The 26,658-nt window shown below is 40.7% G+C and overlaps 1 protein-coding gene across 6 annotated transcripts in view; it reads left to right on the top strand.

Annotated features, from left to right (window-relative positions):
* Window positions 1–26,658, top strand: part of esrrga (estrogen-related receptor gamma a) — a 264,814-nt gene that overhangs the window by 183,328 nt on the left and 54,828 nt on the right. For all 6 annotated transcript variants that reach the window (XM_068045051.1, XM_068045045.1, XM_068045050.1 and 3 more), the window contains one exon: window positions 2,381–2,497. In XM_068045051.1, the coding sequence (XP_067901152.1) occupies window positions 2,381–2,497 (117 nt within the window). The remainder of the gene's footprint in view (window positions 1–2,380; window positions 2,498–26,658) is intronic.

Here is a 26,658-nt window from a genome sequence, read left to right as displayed (position 1 = left end):
ATTCAGTTTCTAATTAGTTAGCTGATCACCCCAAATTAGGGGCAGTTATCAGTTGACAAAATAACAAATCAGTTAGTAAGTTGTCCGAAGAACAAGTACTTTAAAAAAAAATCAAACTCAGTTTAAAAGACTTTCCACAGGCAATGTAAAGAGACCAGCAATTGTTCACAGCAAATAATGTCAAACTGGACATTTCCTTAGGAATACCGGATATATTTACTCCTCTATTACTCCTTTTTGTCATTTCCACTATTTTTAGCAGGATCCAGCTGATTGTTTTCAATTGAATTCATGCTGAAAGAAAAACAACTTAAATATTCGAAACGTTCCTGTATACAGTCACTCCCTCCTGTATTTTTGAAAAAACTGAGATGTTTTTAAAGATAGATATTGACTGGACTTTCTGCATTGGCATTGTTCTTTTACTACTATTTGTACAATAAGGTACAATTATTTAATGTATAACTGAAATTTGGTCAACTTTTTGTAGTTCTTAACAAAAAACGCACACATTATTCTCTTTTGGTTTAAATTCTCAGGTGTCCACTAACTCAGGTATATACTCTCATTTCCAATGAATAAAGATTGAAATTATGATGTAAATACCCTCCTTTTGTGGTGAAACTTGCACAATTTTTTTCTAATTTCCAAAATGAAAATGAGCAGTTAATGGTGTGTACAGTAATTAATGACTAGTTAATGATCCATAAGGTAATTAATGAAGGTGATGAGAGATTAAAATGTGAAAATAATTTTTGCACGAATACTTTTTGAACCATTTTTCTAACAGGTAAGTGCCACTATTAACAATGTTTACCTGCTCCGTTTCTGTGTTCATTTGTATGATTTCTGTACAAGGCATTCATATAAATTATGATGCGATAGAATGATTAAAGGAAAAAAATTCAGTTAGATGGACCAGGGCTGAGGCTTTGAACAATTTATGCATCATCTATAGAATATCAGTTCAATGGCAATCGAGTCATATAATTTTTGTGATGTCTTTTGACGTGAAGTATGACTTCTTATCTGAAATCATGGTTATATTTAAGATGACTGGAACTTTCTATCCCTGCATAACATTCAGAGCTTCACTGAGGACTTGCAGTGCATAGGGTGGCATAATGCACAACACAGAGCCATTGCAACAAAGCTCCTACTCTCCAGTAATACCTGAATCTATTAGATTATTGCATTTGTGGTAGTGCATCACCATTTAATTTCTAAGAGTATCTACAGGTAATTAGGTTAGAATGGAATCAGTATTTGGTCACTAATTTTGTTTGTTGCTCAGCAGTTCCTGTCTCATGCCACATCAATGGCTACTGTGCTTAATGGTACTGGTCTGTTAGCTGCACAATCACTGCCCCATATGCTACATTATGCAGACCAATCGCTGTTTCCATTTATGTGGCTATGAAGACACTTTTACAGCAAGTTACAGATTGCATCTAGCCATAAATGTTTCCACAAATGGACCCCAGTAGGTTTTCCTAATTTTTAATATCCTCAATTAAGCAAATATAGACAAGAGAGGGAGATCATTTTATTCTAAAAGAAAAAATAAAACTTCTGGACCATATGCTCAGTTTTCTGCTAGCAAAGTTAATGATCCTCTCTGTTCTAATAAATATAAATACACTTTTAAGAATGTTATTCTTTCTTTGTACAGGTAAACATTGTTAGGAATTTCAAGCATTAATTTTCTTTCCTGCATTTGGAGATTGCACAATTTTTGTCTTCTGAATACAAGTTGAATTGTAACCTTTACTGTTAAGTATTTGTGTGAAGGGGATGTATATATGGTTAGATTTCTTTCCAAGATCTGTTGTTTTACACAAGGTTTTGCATTGAGTGAGGAGTTTTCAGTATTTAGTCTCTTAGTGTTCCACTAATCTGTTATTTAATGAGGAAGCATCGGCTCAGAGAAGGGTAGTCAATATAAATCAGTGTTTACAAAGTGTGATTAACTCTGAAATATTTCATCAGAGCTGCTGTCCCAGGTGGATGCGGTGCTAATTACAGGGAGTTGCATATGTTTCTAGGGGAATGTGATGGACCCTGAGTACTGCTAACATGTAGTATCAAGGTTACAATTACACTCACTGCCAACCTGCCTTGTCTGCACTAGCAATTTATGCACTCTGTGTGATGACCCTCCTCTCCAGAGGACTATAAACAAAATGCATTTTCATTAAGACACTAATGTATTTAACCACAGAGGGCCAGAGAAGGTTGGGGAGGAGGGGAGGAAGGAGAGCAAAGAGAGGAAGAGTTGGGACTGATTTAAGAAATCAGCAGATATCCAGCACTGTGTTCTTAAAGTAGAATGCTCAATCTAAATTTTTCTGTGATTTTTTTTGTCTTTTTGTTACTGCAGGTAACATTGAGTACAGCTGCCCAGCAACAAATGAATGTGAAATCACAAAGCGTAGACGCAAGTCTTGCCAGGCCTGCCGTTTCATGAAATGCCTAAAAGTAGGCATGCTGAAAGAAGGTAAGATGCATTATGGTGTGCTTTTAATCTCCAAATGTTTCATTAAGCCTTTCCTTCTGCAGACATTAAGAAAAATCTTAAATAAATCTTTTGGTTTTTTTGGTACAATGTAAGTTACAGTATGAATAAATAGTCATATTCCATTGTGGTCTATAATGTTTTGGTAATTTTTATATAACTGAAATGACAGAAGCATGCTAAATCTTAATGCCAATAAATGTGTTGTTTACAAATGTGCACAGGTAAGTTAAATAAAACATGCAGGACAGTTTCATATTTGTTGTATTTTGGCGTATACCCAGCTGACTTTAGAAGTCCTTACAAACTTGTTTCATAACATTCAATGTATTTAAATTGACGTATTTGAGAGTGATGTTTGATGCAGGTGATGTATTGTACATAAAATTCAAAAATATAAATAATTATGGCTGTAATCTACAGTGGATTCAGTGATCTTATCAAACTCTAGTTGATCATTTCAACAGCAGAAATTTATGACTCCTTCCCCACATGTTTGTTTAAGTAAAGAAACAGACTCAATAAAGAAGCACCTAGTCAAACACTGTTCTTCCAATTTCAAGGTAGAGAGTTTGAATTCCAAAGTTCTATTTCAACTTGCTTCTCAGTTCCTAGCAGAATTCACCAGAAAGAAGATTACCCATGAAAACAAGACATTCAATCTTGAGCTTGTGGGGTGGGTAGATTTTGTGATGGGAAGCAAGGGAACTGATGCAGGCTGGGTTCCGTCACCTGAATTGTACCTCTTTACCAACCATTCACAAAGCTATGTTTGATATGGTCATGTAGAAGTGCGACCGCCCCACCTTTCTAAGCATCCGAGAATGCATGGTCTTGAACTGCCAACAAGTGACAGAAAATAGAACATGATGGGAGAAAAAAAAACTTTCAGTAAAAAAATGCATTATTAAAATAAATAGTATGTGGAAATTGGAAGGGTAATGCTTCAATGTTTTATACAGAACTGGTAAACCTGACTCCTCGAAGAGGAGCACTCACTGTACTTTGTAATTAAATGTTAATAGTAATGGCTCTTGAAAGAGAGAGAATCCCCTTTATCACCTTCTGCTAGACTGCATTTTAAAACCACCACAAATCAAATCCACATGACCTACCTTTTCAAATGTGGCCATCTTTCACAGAATAAATAAATAAGAAATTGAGCTAATCCACTTCAGGTACCACATTGAACAGAAGAGATGGGTCATTTTACAACATAATTCAATTTATTAATGTGTCCTGAAATGTTTAATGTCACGAATTTGCAAAACAAAAATGTTGTGATACGCTGACACAGCTAAAGGGACACTGTCATTGTAATGTCATTGTTGTACTGATTTTTTCACCAAGGATCTCTCCATTCTGTCACCAAAAGTGCACTTTTAATGCAGCTAGTACCATTCCAGTCTCAAAAGTATCAATACATGTAAGACTAATTTCAAAACAGTTCTGTGAATTTTGCTTCATAGCAACCATAGTCTAACTACAGTCACCATAAAGCCCATTTTAATATTCAACTTACAATAATTTTCTGTTGATTTTATATACACTTTTTTCAACCTGTAGAAAATATGATGTTAAATGCTGATAACCTACACTCATCAAATCTTTGCAATCACCATTCCTTATCTTCAACCCATCTCTGAATAAAAAAAATCCAACAGTATAATTGGGCGCCTGTCACTTGCACACGTGCTGTCAGTACTGTACCAGCAAGTGCAGAATTATTCCAGTGGCATTGTCTTCAGAACTGTAATTGTTCTAATGCAATATGCTCAATACACAATGTAGTATATTCTTTTTTTCAGAAGTAAAACTCTTCAGTCGTGGAATCAGTAGCTACTGTTTACACAGAAATGCAGTACAGTAACACCTTTGGTGGCTACTGTTTTTTTACATCTGCCAAGATATAGCTCTGCCATTGCGTCAGCATCCATTATGCAGGCCTGTTTTAAATGTTTTAACATTTGCTTATGTGCAAGAGTTTAGATGACAGCTCAGTAATTGATAAGGGAAGTTAGAGACAGGCCTGACGGATGTTGTGCTGGTTTTGATATGGCATCTTTCCCCATGAGCCTTCAGACAAATAGCAGCCTTTTGTTCTACTCCCAGTCACCCATACACACATATATCAATATGGCACTCCCATTTGTTGTGATGTGGTTGAATTTGATATCGGGGTCCTTCCTTACACTTGAATTACTGCTTCAAATAGGCAATTAGAGTGTCTACAATGGAAACCTTGAAAACTCTGTAGCCTAATGAAGCACAAATTTGGATGCAGAACATGAAGGTATTTGAAGTTGGTGTTGCCCTCTGGGAAGATGATTGCCATTTGGAAGCAATCATACAGCTAGGTTACTCCTCCTTTTTTTTCTTTTTCCCCATGTGAACTGTTTTTAGATTTAGTTTTGTTTTACAGCAACATGGAAGAGAATCTGCATTATTTTGTGAAGTTAATGCCAGCACCTGTTTTCGCAATGGCTTATAGTTCATTTGCCAATGTTTGAATCTATTGTTTGATTGAAGAATTGTTGTGTTCCTTTAATATTCATCTACAGTTCCTTCCTCACCCCATCTGCTAGTGGAGAGTTGTTGTGGATCAGCTCGTCTGCAGGTACAGGTTTCACAAGAGGTAACTACAGCCTCGCTGCCAAAGTAAGCCCACTGAGAGCAGCTGTCTAGCCAACCCCTCTTGCACTTTACCCTCCGTAGGCCCTCTGAATCATTCTGCTGGAGGCATAAATCATCGTCTTGTCACTAGCTCTTGGTTTTTGTATTATGCAATGCCTAAATTCATATGGAGCTGTTGGAACATGAAGATAGATAATGACTAAAATAATAAGGTTTCTTCTTATGCATTTTAACAATATTACTTTTTGTTTTGCAGTAAAACCTCCAGTAAGGTACAGTATTAGAATTACTGAAGCTAATTGAGGCAATATGTGTTAATTTACTAATTTGTAATTATCACCTATTAATACACTATTGTGATTACAGACCATTTTACTCAATGGCTGTTAATATAACTCTCTGCCCAAAAAGTTGTTTGATACCAATTATTGATACACTTCAGACATTTTAGCAGTGATTTTCATCCGACCCACCAGGAAGAAACCGAGCAAGTGGGCAGTTAAAATCTGCCGGTGTTCTGCACAGTTCCTGCTGTCCTATTTTAACCTGCTATTCTGATCAGATGGCAAGAGCACGCGCCTGAAACTTCTATTAACATGCAGATCAGACATTGATTATGCCATTGGGCTCCAATTGCAATTTTAACTGTGGCCTGAGTGGGGAAGCAGTTGTGGCATTCCTGTCAGCTGAATACAGCAGCAAGAGGATCCAGAGCACAAATAAGTACTTTTTTTTAACTTCCAGTGCAGGTCCAGGAGCAGTTAAGGCCTCTCCTGCTTACCTCCAGCAGGACCCTCCCAAAACCCCTTTCCCACAACTTACCTGTTGGCAACAGCCTCTTGACACCCAAATTTCTGTCCCTGTCCATCGGCCAGCTGCTGCTTGGCACCCAGTTAGGGTGGGAAGCTGACCCAGTGACATGTAAACGAGGCCTAAAATCACCCAGGCCTCACATGACCGAAGTCAGTGGGATTTGGCATTCACCTCACATTCCACCCATTGATTCCCATTCCAGGCTAAAATCGGGGCTCTTGTGTCTGTGATCATAGAAAAGCTAGTTCTGAGTGTTTGACCATTTATTATACTTCAATCAGTTGGAGCATGATGTTACATTAGTGAAGCAGAGCAGTAATGATGCTTTATTTGAAAACATAGCTGATGTAGTCACTCATGTAACATACTTTAAAGAATGAACTTATTGTAAACTATACATGTATATTTGATTACATTTTCATTGTGCTTCTGCATTACCAAATATGGCACAATCTCCATGTCACTAAAATGACATTTTGTACTATACTTTAGAAATTTCTATGAAGCAGAGACTCTAAAATCTCATTTTAATTTAAAAAGGTACCAGCCATGAATAGCTTCTGACTCAACCAATTTGCGTAGTAAAATACATAGAGAAATTGCAATTACAAATTGATGAAGAAGTAACCAATGTAATATTTCCAGTCAACCTTTACTTCATCTTTTAGAAAGGTCTTTTCTAAAATGTTTAGACTCACTCACATATGTGGGTTCATTGCCATTCACTTATGCACCACGTATATATTTTTTGTTCTCATTAATTATATTGGCTTTATGGAACTCCAAAATCAAAATGTAAATAAGTTTTTAATAAGAGATTTTTTTTAGTTCTCATTCTTTGACATTTACTTGTTAATTTGACAGAAGCTTTCTGTAATAACAAGCTGCTGGCCTTTAGCATTTCCAGTAGATAAAAACAAAAGAGAAGAAAAAAAAATGCTACCACATACTTTATCATATTGGATAAAAGGAAGATTTTTTTATTCCATTCCAAAGTTGTAAAGTAAGTCCCCATAGATTTTTTATTGATCAGGTAAGCATTTCCTGAACATGTTGTACTGTCAGGAGCTAATGGTGATTTTTGTCAAGTGTTGCCTTCTGGGAGCTTGAATACAATTAAGGGGTAAGTGTTGGTGAATATTTTCGTACCCTTTGGAGGGTCTCCAGGGAGGAACTAGCGAGGGACACGAGTCATTTCCAGCTGCACCACACTCTCCCCAAGTAGTATTTTTTTCAAAAGGAAGAAAAAAACAATGCTCCTTCTGACTGGCTGCCTTCCAAAACAACTTCCTCATTTGAATTCAGAAATGGAGAATTAATCCCCTCGTGCTATTTCCCTGCCTAAAGATATTTTTATATTTCATGTCGAATGGGAAGTAAGTTGATTATAATCTTAGAACATTTGACTTTTGTGCTTGCTAAGGGTTGGAATCCATTACCTTGAATGGCTCATTTTTATTGAAATAGATCCATTTCTTTAAAGTTCTTAAATTTCCTAAACTAATCTTTTGCAGAATAAGCATTTTATTCGTCCAAATTTGCAGCTAATTAGATGCAAGATTTAGGAATCCTATTGTTGGTTAACAACCAAAGTAACCCAACAAGTGTATTTTACCATTTGGATAATATCAATGCTAGTTTTCTCAGACACAATTTTTTTTTTGTTTACTAGCATTTAAAAAGCTACCTGTATTAATCGGTGCAGATGCGGGTTGAATGCAACTATCACAGGCGAAATGAACATATCATGGCAGCTATCACATTTTTAACAGAACTTTGTAAATGCCATAGCCACCATCCATTCACCAGACTATAAAACAGTCCATTAGATTCCGAATGTATCATAGTGACAAACGGACAGAAGGATTTTTGATTCCACCCTGTTTACTTACATTTATGTAGATTGTCACTTCTGGTTCATGAACCCTGGACAAACAGAAGCAAAACAGCACTGTAAATAAAAGCTCAGAATTACATTTGTATTGATTCCTTGTTAATCTTAAGATATTTTCTTCCTGTTGCTATAAGTGTTTTTATTTATATTTGTTAAAAGGTGTAGCGTTTACTTTTCCATAATCTGTTGTGCTTCATATATTGATCATTTCCAAAGAGACAGAAATTTTTTCAGTGCAAGATTAGCTAGCAACAGTCTAAAACTTTAAAAATAATGCTTTCTGATTCAATTTAAACTGGCAAAGTGACGAATTAGACTGGATTTTCATAAACACATTTAAGGTTTATACATTTGAGTTTGGATATACAAATGATAATTCTAGTTTTTATATTGCTGATGGATTGTTTCTCCAGCATTTTTACCATTTTAAAAAGTCAACCACTTTAATAATAATTAATTTACGTTGCTATAATAAATTCAAGAGAAGCTTCTGAGGCAATTCTCAAATAGCTTTAAGATTCTCAATTTAAATCTGTATTAGCTAAACTCATTTTACCCTTCAATTCTTAATAATTCTAATTTTTTTCAGCAAATTCTGTTAAAGAATTTGTAAATGTTAAGTTAATGAACCAGTTTGACCTTCAATTATATTGACATCGTTTCTTGAAATAGACAAATCCAGCCAGAAGTGTGGCTCAGGAAGCTATTAATTTGCCTGTTTTATAGGATCTGATATTTACTATAGCAAACATGACAATTATATATTATTAGGTGATGATTTAAAATCAACTATATAAGCTAAGAAATGTTCAAAAGTTTAAATATTATCACAGAATTATGCCATGCATAATTGGAGTGCAACTCATTACAGATCTTATGCCTTCACAGTCAGGTGTTTATTTATATTCTTTGCCTTTTGAACAGTACTTTTTATATACACAAGCATGGTACACACATGCACACTTCTTTGAGTACTGAAGCCACTCAGAGAGTCTTAACTGATTTGTGAAAGTGAAGCAGTCATATCACTGCCTAAAATATTCACCTAAGCCCCACAAGCTGTTTAAATGTCTAATTTGGGCTATATTTGGGAGTAGCTAAAGTGTGGAGATAAGATTAATCGTACACAAGCAAGTGACAGCTATGGCTAAGACCTCTAGTTCTGCATTCCTAGTGTCAAAATGTTGTCACAAGACACAATTGGAATGTGGTGATCTCTGAATGGTAGTCTTAACATTGGCTCTGGTTAAACACAGTGCATGTTGGCTTGATGTCAATAATCTGATTACAGCAGAATAAAATGTTCATTAAAAATGAAATAACTGTTTTGGCTTGTATTGCACTAATGCCAACTATTCAATCCAGACAGAATTACCTTCAAAGATAGCACATTATTTACATACATATACATATATCCATATATACATACAAGCACGTATATATTTGTTTTATAGCTGCAAATGCAAAGACAATATTCTTTTATATGTTTTCCTGAGAATTGTATAGAGAACAATTGTTTCTTATGTTGTTTTTTATTACACAATAGTTTTACCACAACATACCCCACATAGTTTCTCAAGCAACCTTTTAAGAAACCAGGATTACTAAGTATAGCAGTGAGAAAGCTGAAGAGCAGACAAATGGGTCATGAGTTAATACAAATTTGATGGCTGCAATTTAGTCAAATAGACTGCAGGAAAATGCAATACTTTATTGCTTCATACAATAGCTTGTTAGCACAACATAGTCTTCCTTTCCTCTTAAAGCATTAACAACTGCAAATGCCTGTAATGCACTCTTGACATCAGCCTGACCGTAAGTCTCATGGCATGCTCACTAGGGATGAGTAGTAGTTGTTGGCATAGCAAACTGTGTTTGTGACCTCTTAGCACTCTAGACAGCTGTTAAGACCCTGCCTTTAATAGGCAAGGTTAGCAGAGTGTAGGCCTCTTCTCAGTGCACTGACCAGGGCCCCTATTGCATAAAGGGGAGAACAAAAGACTGATGACAGCTCCTGATGTCTGGGCATTTCAAAAGCTGGCTCAAAAGTTCATCGTGATAGACTGGATTAGTTCTCATTACAGCACCATTTGCCAAATACGGATGCAATATTCTCCTACCCTTTCTACACATGTTAGGTTATCCATCATACAAACTATGCTAGCTGCACCTGGAAGGATGTTTCCTCTTGTACAGTTATTTTAGCTGCTGTGATAAATCCAGCTATTAGAATTTGAAGTCATGGTTACTCCAGCAACCCTATTTCTTTTGCATCTGCACTCTACTCGTACGCCTAGATAAGATCATTAGAATTACCCAGATCAAAATCCAACCTGAGAACAAAGGGGAAAAAGTTAAGGAAAGAAAAACTGTTTTTAACAGAGTTAAAATGCTTCAAATCTTTTTCAAAATGTGGCAAGGTGACAGCTGTTAATGGAAATTAGGACCCTCCCACTAGAATTACTGTTGATTAGAAATTTCAAAAAGCTGAGTGGTATACAGATATATAATAATTTTTATAAAATGCCATTTTATTGAACTTGGTCGAATTATTGATGTCGTTGAATAGTAAAGTAGTTTAAAGTTAGCATTTTGTACCAGCTTATTAAATTGTGTTCTCAACACACTGTATGTATTGGGGAATTCTGCAACTGTTCCAATATTCAAACTAAGAAGAAAAAAAGATGTCACAGAGGGTCACAAATTATGTTCAGGTTTGACAGATTGTAGCCTTGCTTTACAAGAGCAGTAACATCTCATTTGTCACAGTTTGATCAGTAAGTGCGTGAATGCAAGCGGAAGGCTTTCCATCTCCACACCAATTTAATAGTTCTGAGGCTGTCACCGGGCTAGAGCCACCTGCCCAAGAATTGCAACACTGATCTGTTTTAATTTAATCGGCCGTCAATCGGAATGAAATCATAAATCGTCTCCTTTGATTCCTCTGGCAGTATATTTTTTTCCAGTGATATTGCAGCGTTAGATAAAGCATTTTTTTGAAGGCCTGTGTAGGCAGTATTTAATACCCCTGAAAATCAAAATCTAGTGGCCAGACTGTTGGGATTCTCATACTTTAAAATTGTTTTACGGTTAGTGTTTCACTAACCAATGAAAGTAGTGTCTGGCATAGGAATTTCCTGAAAAGGGTGAGATGTAAATGGATTACATAGATTGTTTTTTTTTTTTGGACAACTCTTGTGTAGTAAAGAACCATACCACTTTTGAATTGTCAAATTTGAACAACAAAATAAACTGTAGTACTTGCAGTGCTGTACTGACAAACTTGGTCACGGCACCAGATAAGATAAATGCAACGAAAAGCAGATTTTCCCCTCCCCCATGATGAAAATAACAAATGACAGCACATGCCCTGAAGGAGGCTGCTGTCTCTTTAAGTGAGTTTACTAAATGCATTTCAGTTTTGAGAGTAAATGGAGTTAGTCTATTGTACATGTTTAATTCCCTATTAGTCCCCAGTGTTTACTGCTGTGGCCAAGCTGGGGCACCTGTAAATTGGGTTAAATACAACACATTGTCTAAACATATCACAGTTACAATCATTCACCTCGAATGGTGATAAGAAACCTCTTGTATTATTGAATCTACAATGGGGAGGCTCTGCAGGCGCAGAGATAACAGCTAGTTATTTCTCCTTAAGTAGAAAGAAAAACAGTGGCTTGAGCTTGCTGTTATGACTGTGACATTAATTATAACTCACTGAATTGTTTTATGCTGCTGGAGTGGTTTTGAGATTAAGCTCGCCCTCCAAGCTCCTGTGCATATGGCTCTGATTAAAAATATTTGTCATTCAAGAAAACTTTCATTTTCAAGCAGAGATGATGTATTTATTTTTCTCTGTGTAATCTTGCAGTTTTAATTAGTGGCACGCCAAAAAAACAGATTGGAATTATTTCAGCCGAGCAATTAAAATGGAATGCTAAGTGAAAGCTATTTCAGGTCCCCTATAGGGATTTAATGTTAACAATGTGTACTTTTTCTTTGGTGAATCCTTGATAAGCAGGAGGGCTAGACAGCTTTCATTATCATCAGAAGCACTTCATGGTCATTCTTTAATGTTTGAAAGGGATATTTGTTCATTGTAAATGGTCAATTTTTTTTCAGGCTTTTGAAATATAATTTACAATTTTTAATTTGATTCAATTTGATTAAATCATTAATTAGCTTGGAGTTAATTTTCTGGAAAATAAACTGAGCAATAAGGGTTAGCTTTATTAAGTTTACTGCGAGCGAGGTATAAGTAGCAGAAAATAAGCTGACACAAACACAGGCAGACATGTTGTTAAACTTGGTGACCACTAAGTATAGCATTTTTTTATCATTGCCTCTGCAGTCACCCATCCTAGAAAGACACCAGATGGTGTCATTGTGGTAATGCACAGTGGATACAGGATATATTGAGTGACATCACAACAGTAGTGTGTAATGAATAAGATTGTATTGGCAATACTTTGGTTTCAGTATAGAGTTAGCTCTCTAGTGGTCTAACATATTGCACAGTATTTGGTAGCTACTTTTACTCTAAGAGGGTAGGTTAGTTTACTGGCTTGTATTCAATCAATGTAATATCAATGGCCCAGTTTGCAGTGACACCAATTATATACTAGTAGCAGTGGATGCAAATTCATTTTACTCTTAAAAGGCATGCTTAGAAAGCAGGATTTTTTTATGTACCAAAGCTTCCTACTCAATGGTAGTTGTTGCAACCAATGTTGAAGTATTCTCTTTTGAAATCACACAGTTTAAATTTTGAAAAAAGCTTACAACAAACTCTGTATTAGATTATGCTGTCGATATTGCTATCTGCACAAACTGTTAACTGAACCGATCACCTCCCGAGCAGGACAGTTATGCCTCTTTAATAATGTAATCAGACTGCTGCTACCAATACCAGATCAGTAGCTGCTGTTTAGATTTTAGTTAGCTAGTGTATGTGGAGAACTGCCTGGCTGAAACCTCAATTATCATGCCCAGGAGAGAGCTCTGCGCATGCATTCATCCACAAGCTTCTACCAATGTTGAAGTTAGAGTGGCATGCACCCTAAGCTACATTTTTAATGCACGATTTCTCTATAGTAATTCCATTTGCTGTATGCAAGCATAGAAGATAATTGCTGACAAACTAGCCTTTCACAAAGACTGACAAAACCCAATATGGACCCAGAAAGAAATATCGACTAACGTATTTTTTTTCTTCTGAGGTGCTACAAAAGGAATGAAAAGAAGCATTTTGAATCCATGTTGAGTTCATAAAGGATCATATTGAAAGATTAACATTCCAAAGGCTATTTCTATGTTAATTCTGAAAGTGCTATTTAAACAGAAGAGTGACAGCAGAATAAGCTTTGGATAATCATTTTGTACAGCTCTTTATCCAATTCACTTTAGCTCTAATGGTGTCTGTGTCCACACAGACACTTAACATTTATACATTTCGTATACAGTCACCTTCTTCCCTCCCAATCTCTTCCCAAAACAACAAGTTAAATAGAAGTTATAGGGCTGCTCACATAGTAAATATTCTAGCTTTTCAGCATCTATCCATTGTTGAAATCATTGGAAATATGAAATTTTCTACATTGAAAATATTAAACTTTGAGTTTTGCAGTTTGATTTATTGGTAGTGAATACATTTCTGTTTTATGCTACCCATTCATACTTTAATCGGACAGTCTTGCTGTAACAAAATTAGTAAGTATTGATTGGGGTAGACATATTGAGAATAATGTCAGCAACAACCTCGTGGTCTTGTGATAAGAATTCAGAGGTTGCAGGTTAGAGCCCAAGGGCCACCTGACACTTGACTGTGCCAACCTCGAGTGTGATGCATTTTGTCAGTTTCTATCAAGGCTACTAGAACGAAAGCCTCACATTGTCTTTAATGGGAGGCAATATACACATTATCCTAATCTGCCCTTTTGCAAACATTTCTTCTGCTGTTCATAATGAATGCTCTTGCGGTAGAAAGTTGTAAATAACCATGAGGGGATTGTTCAGAAAAGGCTAAGAAAAATTTCAATAGAGAGAAAAGGGACTATACTATATTCAGACAGAATTACAGCTTTTAATTGACTTCATACAGATGTTTAACAATTTAAAGAAAATAAAGCAATTTTCCCTCGATATATTTTCTCCAATTAGATAGCGGGAAAGAGGTAGTGATATAATGATATAGTGAGTAGATAAACTTTCAGTGAAAAAGTACTAACATGGTATGGAAACAACCAAACCTGAATAATCAGAAAAATTTAGGCAAACCAACAAAACAGTTCAAAATATATTTTGACAGTTCTTTCAGCCACCATCTTATCTTCTCCATGAGGCCAAAGACCTATTAATACAAATCAAGATTTATAGTTTTAAAGTTGTACATTTTTGTGATGAAATGCCTCTAAACAATATTTCTATCGAAGGCCTGTACGTGTCTCAGAAGCCTAGATTGTTTTATATGCATAGTCTATCGCCCATAGCCTATGGAAGTCAAGTGGGGATGAGTGAGGTGGGTGGGGGAGGGGGGGGGTTGTGGTGTGGGGCACGGGAGAAAATTGGATTAGGGAACTCAGATGAAATTCAGTCCCCATTTTAAAGTCATGCATTCTGTCCTTTTTACTTATATTTTGTATTATATATACTTAAGTAGCAACATTGATGCCAGATTGGGTAAAAAAGTAGAGTTGATGGGTGTATAGGGGTTTATCTGCAGTACAGGCTTAGGGGAGAACAAATGCAAGACTGAGGCAGGAAGCTATAATTAAGGAGTGATGAGATTACGTAGGCAGTTTCCATTGTAAATGTGGAGATAGTAATGTACAAAAAGTGTGACAGAATCACAGATGCCAGTCTTCAGTGAATCCGATTCACTCCATGTGATATCAAGAAATGGCTGAAGGCATTGGATACTGCAAAGGTTATAAGCCCCGACAACATTCCAGCAATAGTACTGAAGACTTGTGCTCCAGAGCTAGCCGCGCCCCTAGCCAGGCTGTTCCAGTACAGCTACAACATTGGGTCTACCCAGCAATGTGGAAGATTGCTCAGGTATATCCTGTGCACAAAAAGCAGGACAAATCCAACCTGGCCAGCTCCCACCCCATCAGACTACATTCGATCATCAGCAAAGCGATGGAAGGGGTCGTTGACAATGCTATCAAGCAGCACATGCTCAGCAATAACTTGCTCTAACACTCAGTTTGGGTTCTGCCAGGGTCATGCAGCTCCAAACCTCATTACAGCCTTTGTCTAAATATGGACAAAAGAGCTGAACTCCAGAGGTGAGGTGACTGCCCTTGACATCAAGGTATCAAGGAGCACTAGCAAAACTGGAGTCAATGGGAATCAGGGGGAAAACTCTCTGCTGGTTGGAGTCATAGTTAGCACAAAGGAAGATGGTTGTAGTTGTTGGAGCTCAATCATCTCAGTCCCAGGACATCACTTCAAGAGTTCCTCAGGGTAGTGTCCGAGGCCCAACCTTCAATTGCTTCATCAATGACCTTCCCTCCATCATAAGGTCAGAGTGGGGATGTTTGCTAGTGATTGCACAATGTTCAGCACCATTCGCGGCTCCTCAGATACTGAAGCAGCCCGTGTCCAGATGCAGCAAGACCTGGACAACGTCTAGTCTTGGGCTGATAAGTGGCAAGTAACATTCGCGCCACACAAGTGCCAGGCAATGACCAGCTCAAACAGAAAGGAATCTAACCATCTCCCCTTAACGTTCAATGGCATTACCATCGTTGAAACCCCCATTGTCAACATTGTGGGGGTTACCATTGACCAGAAACTGAAATGGACCAGCCACATGAATACTGTGGCTACAAGAGTGGTGGGGATATAGTAGGGAATGGTGGGGATGTGGTAGGGAATATGGGATTAATGTAGGATTGGTATAAATGGGTGGTTGTTGGTCAGCACAGACTCATTGCACAGGCGCTGATGCCATTTTTAAAGGGCTTCGAGCCCTACATTGCAATCTAAATATTTAAAGTTGCATTCATCTTAAAATATTAAATAAATTGATCTTGATCCTCTTCCACCCCACCAATAATCATACAATTCATTCCTTGCCCTCGACCCCTACCAAATACTTACCTTGTGCATCTGACCTTCCCCCACTCCAAAGTTCACAAATTTTAATCTTTACCACTTCCCACCATCCCCACACCAATCAAATCACTCTGATGCCACTCCCCCACCTCCCGCACTGAAATACTTACCTGCTCCCCCCTACCCACCAGTGTCCTGCATCGGATCCCCGGACGGGTATCCGAAGGCATGGGAGTGCCGGCCACCGGCAGCAATATCGCTGCAGAATGGACGGCGGGAGCGGGTAAGTAGTTAATTCTGTCATTAACATTATTTTGCATATTTAAATTTGCCTTCCATCACCGAGTGGCGGGGGCCACCATGAGGCCTCGCCACCGCCGCAGGCAATATTGGGCTAGGCCTTCTCGGCATCGAGGCCTGTGGCGGGCCTCTGTCGGAGGCATTTCATGGCCTCCACCCCCGCCATGGCCCTCGACATCGTGGGGGGTGGTGGTGGGGGGATGTGGGGAGTGCTGTAAAATCCAGCCCCAGGTTTCTGTAATAAACAAAATTATCAGTTTATTATAAAACAAGGCTTAATCAGTAACGAAGCAAAGCATTAACACACAGATTGAAATATGAAAGTTCCCTTTTTATCTTAGCCCCTCGCATGCACACATGTGCGCACACGCGCGCACACATACACACACCGGTTAACCGAAAAAAATGGGTTCTCTTTTTAGAGCTCTGTTACAAAAAAAAGACATAAAAGAATACTTTGGCCAAATACTTGCTAATTCTTGAAGAAGAAAGGAAAGATATGGAAAGATGCCAGTTGTCCCTTTATTGGTTTGGCAACCCAAATATGCGTAGATGGCTGTCACTGGTATCTTCTTAGAACAGTTCTTTTCAGGCGATGTTGAAGATCAGTTTGGCAGGTTTTCCAAGCAAAATGCAGCATCAGGGGTTTCTGGCAGGCTTTTCAGGAGAAATGCAGCATCAGTTTCTCTATTTCTTAAACATGATTCTCAGGAAGTTCTCAAAGAGATGGAAGAGGGTGCTGATGGTGACTGCTCTCTTGGTTCGTTTCCTCCAACTGTCTTCAAAACAGTTCACACTCCAGCACATTGTCCAAAGTAAAATCAAAAACAATGGGCTGAAATTTATTGTCCACCCCGCCAAAATTGGTGGCGGGCGAGGGGCCACACATCGTGGAGCCGCTGCGATATTAAGGGCAGCAGCTCATTTAAAAAGCCGGGGTGAACTGCACACCCTGATGACGTGGAGGGAGTGGGCTGTCCATCCCTGGCAATGGCGTCAGCTGCCTGTGCACAGGTGCTGACACCATTTTTAAAGGACTTTGAGCTACCTTTGTATTCAAAAAATTAAAGAGACGTTGGGCTGCTTTTACGTCGGGTGGACGGGAGCTGGTCACTGACATAATTTCGGTGGTGAACCTCCTTCTGCCTAGCCTGGGGATTCTTCCTGCATTTTACGAGTCCCCAGGTATTAATTGTTCGGAGGCGGGACTTCCATCTGCTTGGGACTGCAGCCCAGTCGATGTCATGGAGCCAGGAGTGCAGGTAAGTTTGGGTTGCCTCGCTGGGGGTAATCGGTCGGGCCCCAGCGAGGCAAGGGTGGTTGTTTGGGGGAAGGGGGGAATCTTGGGTCCTGGGGGTGGTTGGGGAAGTGGGGGCAGCCCTCAATCAGGCACCCTGTGCCCGTTTGTCAGGGCCCACCCCTGGGGCGCTGAGAGTTGCCAGCTTTTACCGGGCAGCCTTTCCTGGCTCCAGGATACCCGCTTCCCAAGTGTAAAATTGGCGTGGAGGCAGGCAAGGACCCTTAAGTGGCCATTAATTTAAGGGCCTTGATTGGTTTGGGGCGGGCGTCCCATTTTAGTCCCTCCCCCGCCTTACGTAAATCGGGGCAGAGGCAGGAGCAGGTCAGGAAGGCCTCCCAATAAACATATAATTAATTTCTTGCCCTCTCACCCCCAAAAACACTTAGCTTAAACACCTGATCTTACCCCCACCAAGTGCACAAACTTTAAAATATAACCCTTCCCACCACCCCCTACACCAATGATATCACTTTTACCCCGCTCCCCCCCACTGTGAAGCCTATCTGTTCCCCCCTCCCCACCGGACGGGGATCCGAAGGTGCGGGAGTGCCGGCCACCGGCACGAAGATCGCACTGGGATTGACGGCAACAGTGTAACGGTAATAAATTCATTTATTTACATCAATTTAAATATTTAGATTGAGCTCCCGTCGCCAAATGGCAGGCGGGGGGTGGGGGCCGCCATGACGCCTCGCCACCACTGGCAATATCGGGCCTGGCCTTCCGTCGTCGTGGTCCATGGCGGACCTGTCCCGGAGGCATTTTCTGGCCCCCCGCCACGATCTCTGGCATCGGGGGTTCTGTAAAATTCAGCCTAATATCTCAAGAGTCAAGCCTCCTGACCCCTATAAATCTTGACCTGTCACTTCTCTGTAAGCATCTCCCCCAAGTCAAAAAGCCCCTGCTGGGTCTTTATCTGAAGACAGGTGACTTCCAGTAAGGGTTGTTTACAAATGGAGACCTCTCAGTGTCTTTTCAATGACCACAGTGATAAAAACATCCATGGAATCCATTTCAGTTTTCCCAAATAAAACAATGTCCATAATTCTAAAATACATTAGTACTCAAAAAAAACTTAGCAAAAAATACAGAAGCACTGCCATAACAATATAAATCGATTACAAGCTTAATTGACTAATGATTATCCACTTGATTAAAGGTTTGGCTGTCATGTTTGTTTATTCCATTGATATTCATTGTGTTTCACAATTAATCAGTGCTATAAATTGAAATAATTGCACTCTTCATTAGTATTAATTGAATCTCTTCGTGTGTGTTGAAAATTATTAACCCTTACCCTGCTCAACAGAAACAAATCTGTGACGTGCTCTGAGGGTTAAGTGTAAAGTGTAAAATTAAAGGAAAATTGTAGTCTAATTCCACCCAGAAGACAATTCAGCTGTTCATGCAAATGTGAGTAGAAAATAAAATTAGTGATTTTTATGCACAAAAACTGGGCACTTTCATATCTTGAGTGAACAGGGAAAGCAATTTAATTGACTAATGACACCACTTTCAGATGAAATGGTCAACTCCCATCCACAATAGGTATGAACTTGGTACAGCAACTGTACCACCTGCCTGAAGCCAGTGTTGGAAGGCTCGAACCATTTTCAGGTTTGAACCGCTTCATCCATAATTTGAAGAAGCTGCCAAGCACTGACAGCTCATTGTCAAACCAGGGAATGGAAAAATAGGCCATGGGTGAGTTAAACTGGAAAATCTATAGTAAAGGAGGAGGAGATGCACTGGGTGGGGCCCATTCAGCAGCTGGCAGTAGGCTGAAGTATTTTACTACTGGTCCTGGCCTCACAGATTTCACCCTTTAAGGGCAACTCATTAGGCCGTGCAATGGCAGGTACAACGGGCATAACTAGTGCTGAGCATGATTCATCCATTTGTACCTGACAATTGCAAATGAGGTCCTACAACCCAAATCTTAGCAGCCTCTCATCCATTTTGAGCGGACGGACTGTGTATCCCTTTACAGGCACATTTGAAAATTGAATCCAAGGATATCGCGGTGCATCCCCATTACATAGGATATACGGCATGGAAACAGGCCATTCGGCCCAATCAGTCCATGCCATCAATTCATTCTTGGGAATTGAATGTGACTGGCAAGGCTGGCATTTATTGCCCTTCCCCAGTTGTCCTGAGAAAGTGGTGTACAACTGAATGGCTCGCTAGGCCACTTCAGAGACAATTAAGGGTCAACTAGGTTGGTGTTCACTCTGAGTCACATATAGGTATATAAGGACTGCTGCTTTCTTTTCCCAAAGGGCTTTAGTGAACTGGTTGAGTTTTTATGACAATCCAACAGCTCAGACTAACTTTTCACTTTTAAATGCCAGATTTAAAAAATGTAATTCAAGTTCTCGAGCTTCCATAGTGGCATTTGAACTCAGGTTCTCTGCAGACCTATGGATTACTAGTCCAGTAACATAATCACTACATAATTGTACTGGTGGGTGACAGTTAAAAGTCCCCTCTGATGCAGTAAAGCAGAGGCAATATCTGAGCCTTCCAGTTTTTGATATTATTGAGCTGTATTGAAGGTGCCTGAACCAGTGTTGCTGGTTGACTGTTTTATCATTGAGTCCCACGGTGAGCTATACCTGTCAGTTTCCTACATTCTCACCAAGGAATGGCACATATCTTGGTGTGAATAGAAAGGAGTTTTTTTTTTAAAGTGGTCTGTCTTGAACTAATTTGCATCATAAAATGTATAACCCATGTTATCTTTCAGTACTTCAGTCAAAGACTCATATACAGTAGTCAGCCATTTTATTTAAATAGATTTCTGTTTTAACTTACAAGACAAATTATTTCCAAAAAGAACAAAATCTTCTTTGAGCAACTACCAAGCTCCAGCAACCAGTTTTAATTAATGTACCATGTTTCATTGTATTTGAATGACAGTGATCATACTGCTACAATCAATGGGCTGGATTTTAAAGGTCCACGGTGTTCGGGGAGCAATTCTCCTACCTGAACCTCAGTGGGGAACAATGTGTGAGGCATTTGCACTTCCATAAGGAAGTCCTTACTGAAATCTGCCACTTGCTGCAGCCACAACTGTAACCTCAGAGCAGGGCAGAGACCACAATACCAGTAGCTGTGAAGGTGACTGTGGAGATGAACTTATCCGTCTGGCTCCTTCCAGGCTAGAGCTGAAGATATTAGCAACATCTCACAGTTCGCTGTCCATTGTTGCATAAGGAAGGTCACTGATGCAATCTACTTATTGCGAGCTGACAACATTTCCTTCTATCTTGCCAGAGACAAGTAGGTGGAGTGAGCACATGGCTTTGCTAGGATTTCATGCTGCAGATTGGCTGAGCGCAAATCACTTTGTGTGTGCCACATGTCAAGTTTGTCCTATACTGGAACTGAAAGTATTCCACTCCCCCAACATCCAGCTGGGGTTTGAACATACGCAGAAAATCATGCAGGTCAATGCCCAGTATTCTGGCAACTGTCATGATGTCTTCATTCTGCTGCAGTCAGCTGTGCCAGTTGCATTTGAGCCACCACAGTAAACCAAAGGGTGGCTACTGGGCAACAAGGGCTATCCACTGACAACATGGCCGCTGACTCCAGTGCGCAACCCACACACACGTGCCTAGCTTACATACAAAGAAAGGCATGCTACTACGCGAAATGTGATAGAGCAGACCACTGGCATGCTGAAACAACACTTCCACCTCTGGCCCCCTCTGAAGGAGCCCTGCAGTACTCAGCAGAGTGGATGTCAAAACTTGTGGTGGTCTGCTGCAAGCTGCAGAACTGCACTATCATGAGGGAATAGCCCTTGCCACCAGCTCTACAGCAAGCAGCAGAGTAGGGGAAAGAGAAGGAGGAAGAAGAGAGGAGACATCGCCTTTCTGCCCGTACCTAAACATAAGAACATAAGAAATAGGAGCCGGAGCAGGCCATTCAGCCCCTCAAGCCTGCCCCACCATGCAATAAGGTCATGGCTGATTTGTCCCAGGGCTCAACTCCTCTTTCGGGCCTGCTCCGCATAACTCTCGATTCCCTGAGATTTCAAACATCTATCTACCTCCTCCTTAAATACATTTAGTGACCTAGCCTCCACAACTCTGTGAGGTAGAGAATTCCAGAGATTCACCACCGTCTGAGAGAAGAAATTCCTTCGCATCTCAGTTTTAAATGTGTGCCCCCTTATTCTGTAATTATGTCCCCTAGTTCAAGATTCCCTCACCAGTGGAAACATATTCTCAATATCTACCCTGTCAAGCCCCCTTAAAATTTAATATGTTTCAATAAGATCACCTCTCATTCTTCTAAACTCCAATGAATAAAGGCCTAACCTGTTTAGCCCTTCATCCCAGGAATCAGCCTAGTGAACCTTTTCTGAACTACCTGCAATGCTAGTATATCCTTCCTTAAATACAGGGACCAAAACTGAATGCAGCACTCCAGGTGTGGCCTCACCAACACCCTCTACAGTTGTAACAAGACTTCCCTATTTTTAAACTCTAACCCCCTAGCAATAAAGGCCAACATTCCATTTGCCTTCCTAATTATTTGCTGCTCCTACATGCTAACTTTTTGTGTTTCATGTACAAGAACACCCAGATCCCTCTGTACTGCAGTATTTTGTAGTCTTTCTCCATCTAAATAATAATCTGTCTTTTTATTCTTCCTACCAAAGTGGATGACCTCACACTTTCCCACATTGAACTCCATCTGACAAGTTTTTGCCCATTCACTTAAGCTATCTATATCCCTTTGCAGATTCTTTGTGTCCTCATCACAACATGCCTTCCCACCTATTTTTGTATTGTCAGCAAATTTGGATACACTACACTCTGTCCCTTCCTCCAAGTCATTAATATAGATCGTAAATAGTTGAGGCCCTAGGACCGATCCTTGTGGCACCCCACTAGTTATGGCTTTCCAACCTGAAAAAGACCCATTAATCCAGACACTCTGCCTTCTGTGTGTTAGCCAATCCTCAATCCATGCCAACACATTACCCCCAATATCCTGAGCTCTTATTTTGTGCAATAACCTTTTATGTGGCACCTTATCGAACTCCTTCTGAAAATCCAAATACATTACATCTACCGGTTCCCCTTTATCCACTCTGCTTGTTATATCCTCAAAGAACTCTAACAAATTTGTCAAACATAATTTTCTTTCCTAAAACCATGTTGACTCTGCTTGATTGCCATCAAATCTGCCATCCTTACTTATTCTGACCTACATGTGACTCCAGACCCACAGCAATATTGTTGACTCTTAACTGCTCTCTGAAATGGCCTAGCAAGCCACTCAGTTGTCAAGGGCAATTAGGGATGGGCAACAAATGCTGGCCTAGTCAGTGACACCCACATCCCACAAACGAAAAAAAAAACAGAAATATAAAAGTGACCGCAAAATAAACATTCCAAACTAAATTTATAAATGGAATTATTCCATATTGCATACAGAAATTAACTGATCGCCCTGGTGTATTCCCTTAGTGCTTGTCTTCCCTGTATTATTGCCTGTCCTAGTGCTCCAATGTAGTGCAACCCCAGTGGCTGCAGCATGGCTGGTGAAAAGCTGCTGACTTTCAGTGAAAGATGCTGCGGATGGCCTTGCAGGATGATCGTGAGCAGCTCTGGGCTTAGAAGGCCTGGCTTTAGACTACACCATCTCGGCATGGGTGACAGCAATCTGGGCTGTCTGGCTGATGGGCAACAGTAAGAGTACTGGCAGTGTGGCAGGGGTGGGAAAACGATGCTAGGAGAGTGCAACGTAACGCGTAAGCTGATTGGTCAGTGAGTATCCACTGTAAGGGACTGTGTGTAAACAGCTGCATAATAGAAAAATGTAAAAGTTTTAACTAATCCTTAACTACCTACAGGAGAACAGGAGAAGGAGCTGATTGGTGAGTGAGGGTCTGTAATTCTACATTCTACTAGCAACTAGTTTAAAAGTAAGGTTAATGTATGGCAGGGTGACTCGGCCAAGTGGGATGTGCCTCCTGTGGTATGTAGGAAGTTGTGAACGCTTCAAGTGGCCTCGACGAACACGTCTCTACGAAGTGTCACCAGCTGCAGAAACTTGAGCTCTGGGTTTCAGAACTTGAGCGGCGGCTGGAGTCACTGTGGTGCATCCGCGAGGCTGAGGACTATGTGGATAGCACGTTTTTGGAAGTGGTCACACTGCAGGTTAGGAGCATGCAGGCAGAGAGGGAATGGCTGACCACCAGAAAGTTTAGGAGGACCAGGCACGTAGTGCGGGAGTCCTCTGAGTCCATCTCCCTCATGAACCGGTTTTCCATTTTGGTTGCTGGTGAGGGCGATGGTTCCTCAGAGGTGTGTAGCAAAAGCCATGTTCAGGGCATCAAAGGTGACTCAGGTGCTCGGGCAGGAAGGAAGAAGAGTGGAAAAGAAATAATGGTAGGGGATCCGACAGGGGAACAGACAGGTGTTTCTGCAGCCGTAGATGTGACTCCAGGATGTTATGTTGCCTCTCTGGTGCCGGGGTCAAGGATGTCACAGAGCAGTTGCAGGACATTTTTAAGGAGGACAGTGAACAGCCAGAGGTCGTGGTTCACATTGGTACCAATGACATAGGTAGAAAGAGGGATGAGTTCCTGAAAGCAGCTTTTAGGGAGCTAGGTAAGACATTAAAAAGCAGAACCTCAGAGGTAGGAATCTCTGGGTTACTCCCAGTCCTACATTCTGGTGAGCATAGAAATAGAAAATTAGAGCTGATGAATGCCAGGCTGGAGAGATGGTGCAGGAGGGAGGGCTTTAGATTCCTGGGGCATTGGGATTGGTTCTGGGTGAGGTGTAACCTGTACAAGTCAAACAGTTTGCACCTCAATAGGGCCGGGACCAATATCCTTGCTGGGAGGTTTGCTAGTGCTGTTGGACAGGGTGTAAACTAGTTTGGCAAGGGGATGGGAACCTGAGGGTAGACTCAGATGGGGCAAAATCAGAAATTGAATTGGAAAGCAGAAAATTAGTGAGTGAGTCTGGAAGGAATAGGAAACAACGGATAGAAAAAACAAAAAAAATTTGGCAGTGTTCAAGTGTACGAAATGTAGTCCAGGCTGAACTCACACGGAAGCAAGTTGACCTTGCATGACAGCAGTCTGAGCTTCCACTGCAGAATTCAGACTTCAGGTGGAAGCTGCTTCTGCTGCAATGGAAGCTGAGATCAACAGCCATCAGACGCTGCATCATGGTTGTGTCCACAAGTGTGTGAATGGAGTTGGCCACCACTTCCATGCTTGAAAGGAAGGACTGCAATCTATGCTCAAAGCCCTCGTCTAAGTTGGTGCTAGATTACTCCATGCCCCTCGACACTGACTGCAGGCTTCCCAGCAGCCTTCCCAATGCACCAAGCATTTTGTTGTGCATACCCATCAGCCTTCTTCTGTTCGTTGCTCCATCAAAATTCTCATCTGAGTCACTTGCAGCTGAACTGGTATACAACCCCAGCTTCTTTTGAGCTGGCACCTGCATTATCCTTGCACCCTGCACTGGCTGCAGGCCATTTGTGCTCAGCGTCTCACCATGTACAGATCCGCCTCTGCGCTATCCTACTAATTACATGCAGTGTCAGTATCTGAGCTGGTGGCTGCACATGTGAAATCAGGTGATAGTGCCGTGTCTTCATCATCACTGTCTTCTTGGTGTTCCTCCACTGCGTGGTCAGGTTGTACTTATTGGGTAACTGAAAAGAGAAAGTACAAGTGTAAGGTTGTTGTGTGGGGAAGTGGGGAAAGAAAGATATATACTTACAACATCTGCGGATACCATCATTTTTGATGGTTTCACCCATGCTGTTAGCCATGGCCTCAGCAATGACTGTCCCAATAATGGCCAGCATCATTTCCTCCATGGGGGTAAGGATACGTAGGCATGTCTGACCCCCACTCATTAGCTCCTGCTGCCTCTGGTTGTGTGCCACATTGTTCTGCAAGAGAGAGGCATGTGTGTCAGTGAGTGCAGTGCAATGTGTTGACTAATGTGGTTGACATGGTTGAATAGCTGGCAGTGTATGCAACCTGTAAGATGTAGATGTGTGGCTTGCAGCACTGCTATGTGCATGAGGGGGCGGTGAAGAATGTGAATGTCAGATATGAGACCAAAGTTATAGAGATTGTTCGTAAGTGAGTGATGGGAGTGTGGTGAATTGAGCAGTGGCTGAGGCTAGTGGCACAGTTCATAGGATATGCCATTTGAAAGTACATTCACTGACCTTGACCACTCTTATGAGGTCATTGAGCTTCTTGTGGCACTCCATCCAAGTCCTTGAGGCTTGACTCCTGGCATTCACCTCCAAGGCTATCTGCTCCCACTGCCTTCTGTGTGTGTGTCTGGTGCCATCCTGGCCCCCTATGGATACAGGTCATCTCTCCTTCCTTGCACCTCCTCCAGCACAGCTTCCAATGCAGTGTCTGAAAATCTCTCCATTGTTGTGTCATTCTTCAATGTTGCCCAGGTCAGAATCAGTTGTAGAACAACTGTGGCCGCCTGCTCCAGCCACAATGTACCTCCCCTTTCAGAGTTGCAGGCAACTTTAACTGGTGCTAGCCTCTCATAATTTTGGGTCTCCTGATGAGGCATGCAGGTTAGCACTGGCTGCGTGCTGCAGTCATGTTAACCGGAAGGCCGCACGCAGTTGGCATGCTGCCTGCATCACATTGAAGGGGCACGGGTTAATCGCATATTGCAATCTTCCCACCCTTTATCGGGTCCTATCAAATTTAGCCCTGGTAGAGTGAATATAAGCAGGCTGCTTGAGATCTATTCCTTTCTGTTCTTGCCCCAGAGTGGGACAAAGTGGGTTTTCTTTAAAGACAGCAATCAAGTGACAGTATGAGTTCATTTGCTGCAAATGAAGTTGGCAGTGTTACCTGGAGAGCAGAATGTGATTCAAAAATGAAGGCAACTGCTGTGACAGAAGTCTTTATTAGCCTGGACAGTATTGTAATATGTACATAGGGTAGAGCAGAGAAGCATGTGGATTCAATGCAAACTACATCAGTAATCATACCTTATATACTTCCAAATCTAGCATGAAACTAGATTTTAGTTGAGAGGGAATCATTTGGAAGGTTTTAGTCCCTGGTAGGAGGTCACCTTTCAGCTTGGTGGATTGCAAATGAGG

This window comes from Heterodontus francisci, chromosome 13 (genome assembly GCF_036365525.1).
Source record: "Heterodontus francisci isolate sHetFra1 chromosome 13, sHetFra1.hap1, whole genome shotgun sequence".
NCBI classification, from domain to species: Eukaryota; Metazoa; Chordata; class Chondrichthyes; order Heterodontiformes; family Heterodontidae; genus Heterodontus; species Heterodontus francisci.
Note: the sequence above shows the minus strand (reverse complement) of the source record. Positions and strands in the feature narration are given on the sequence as shown.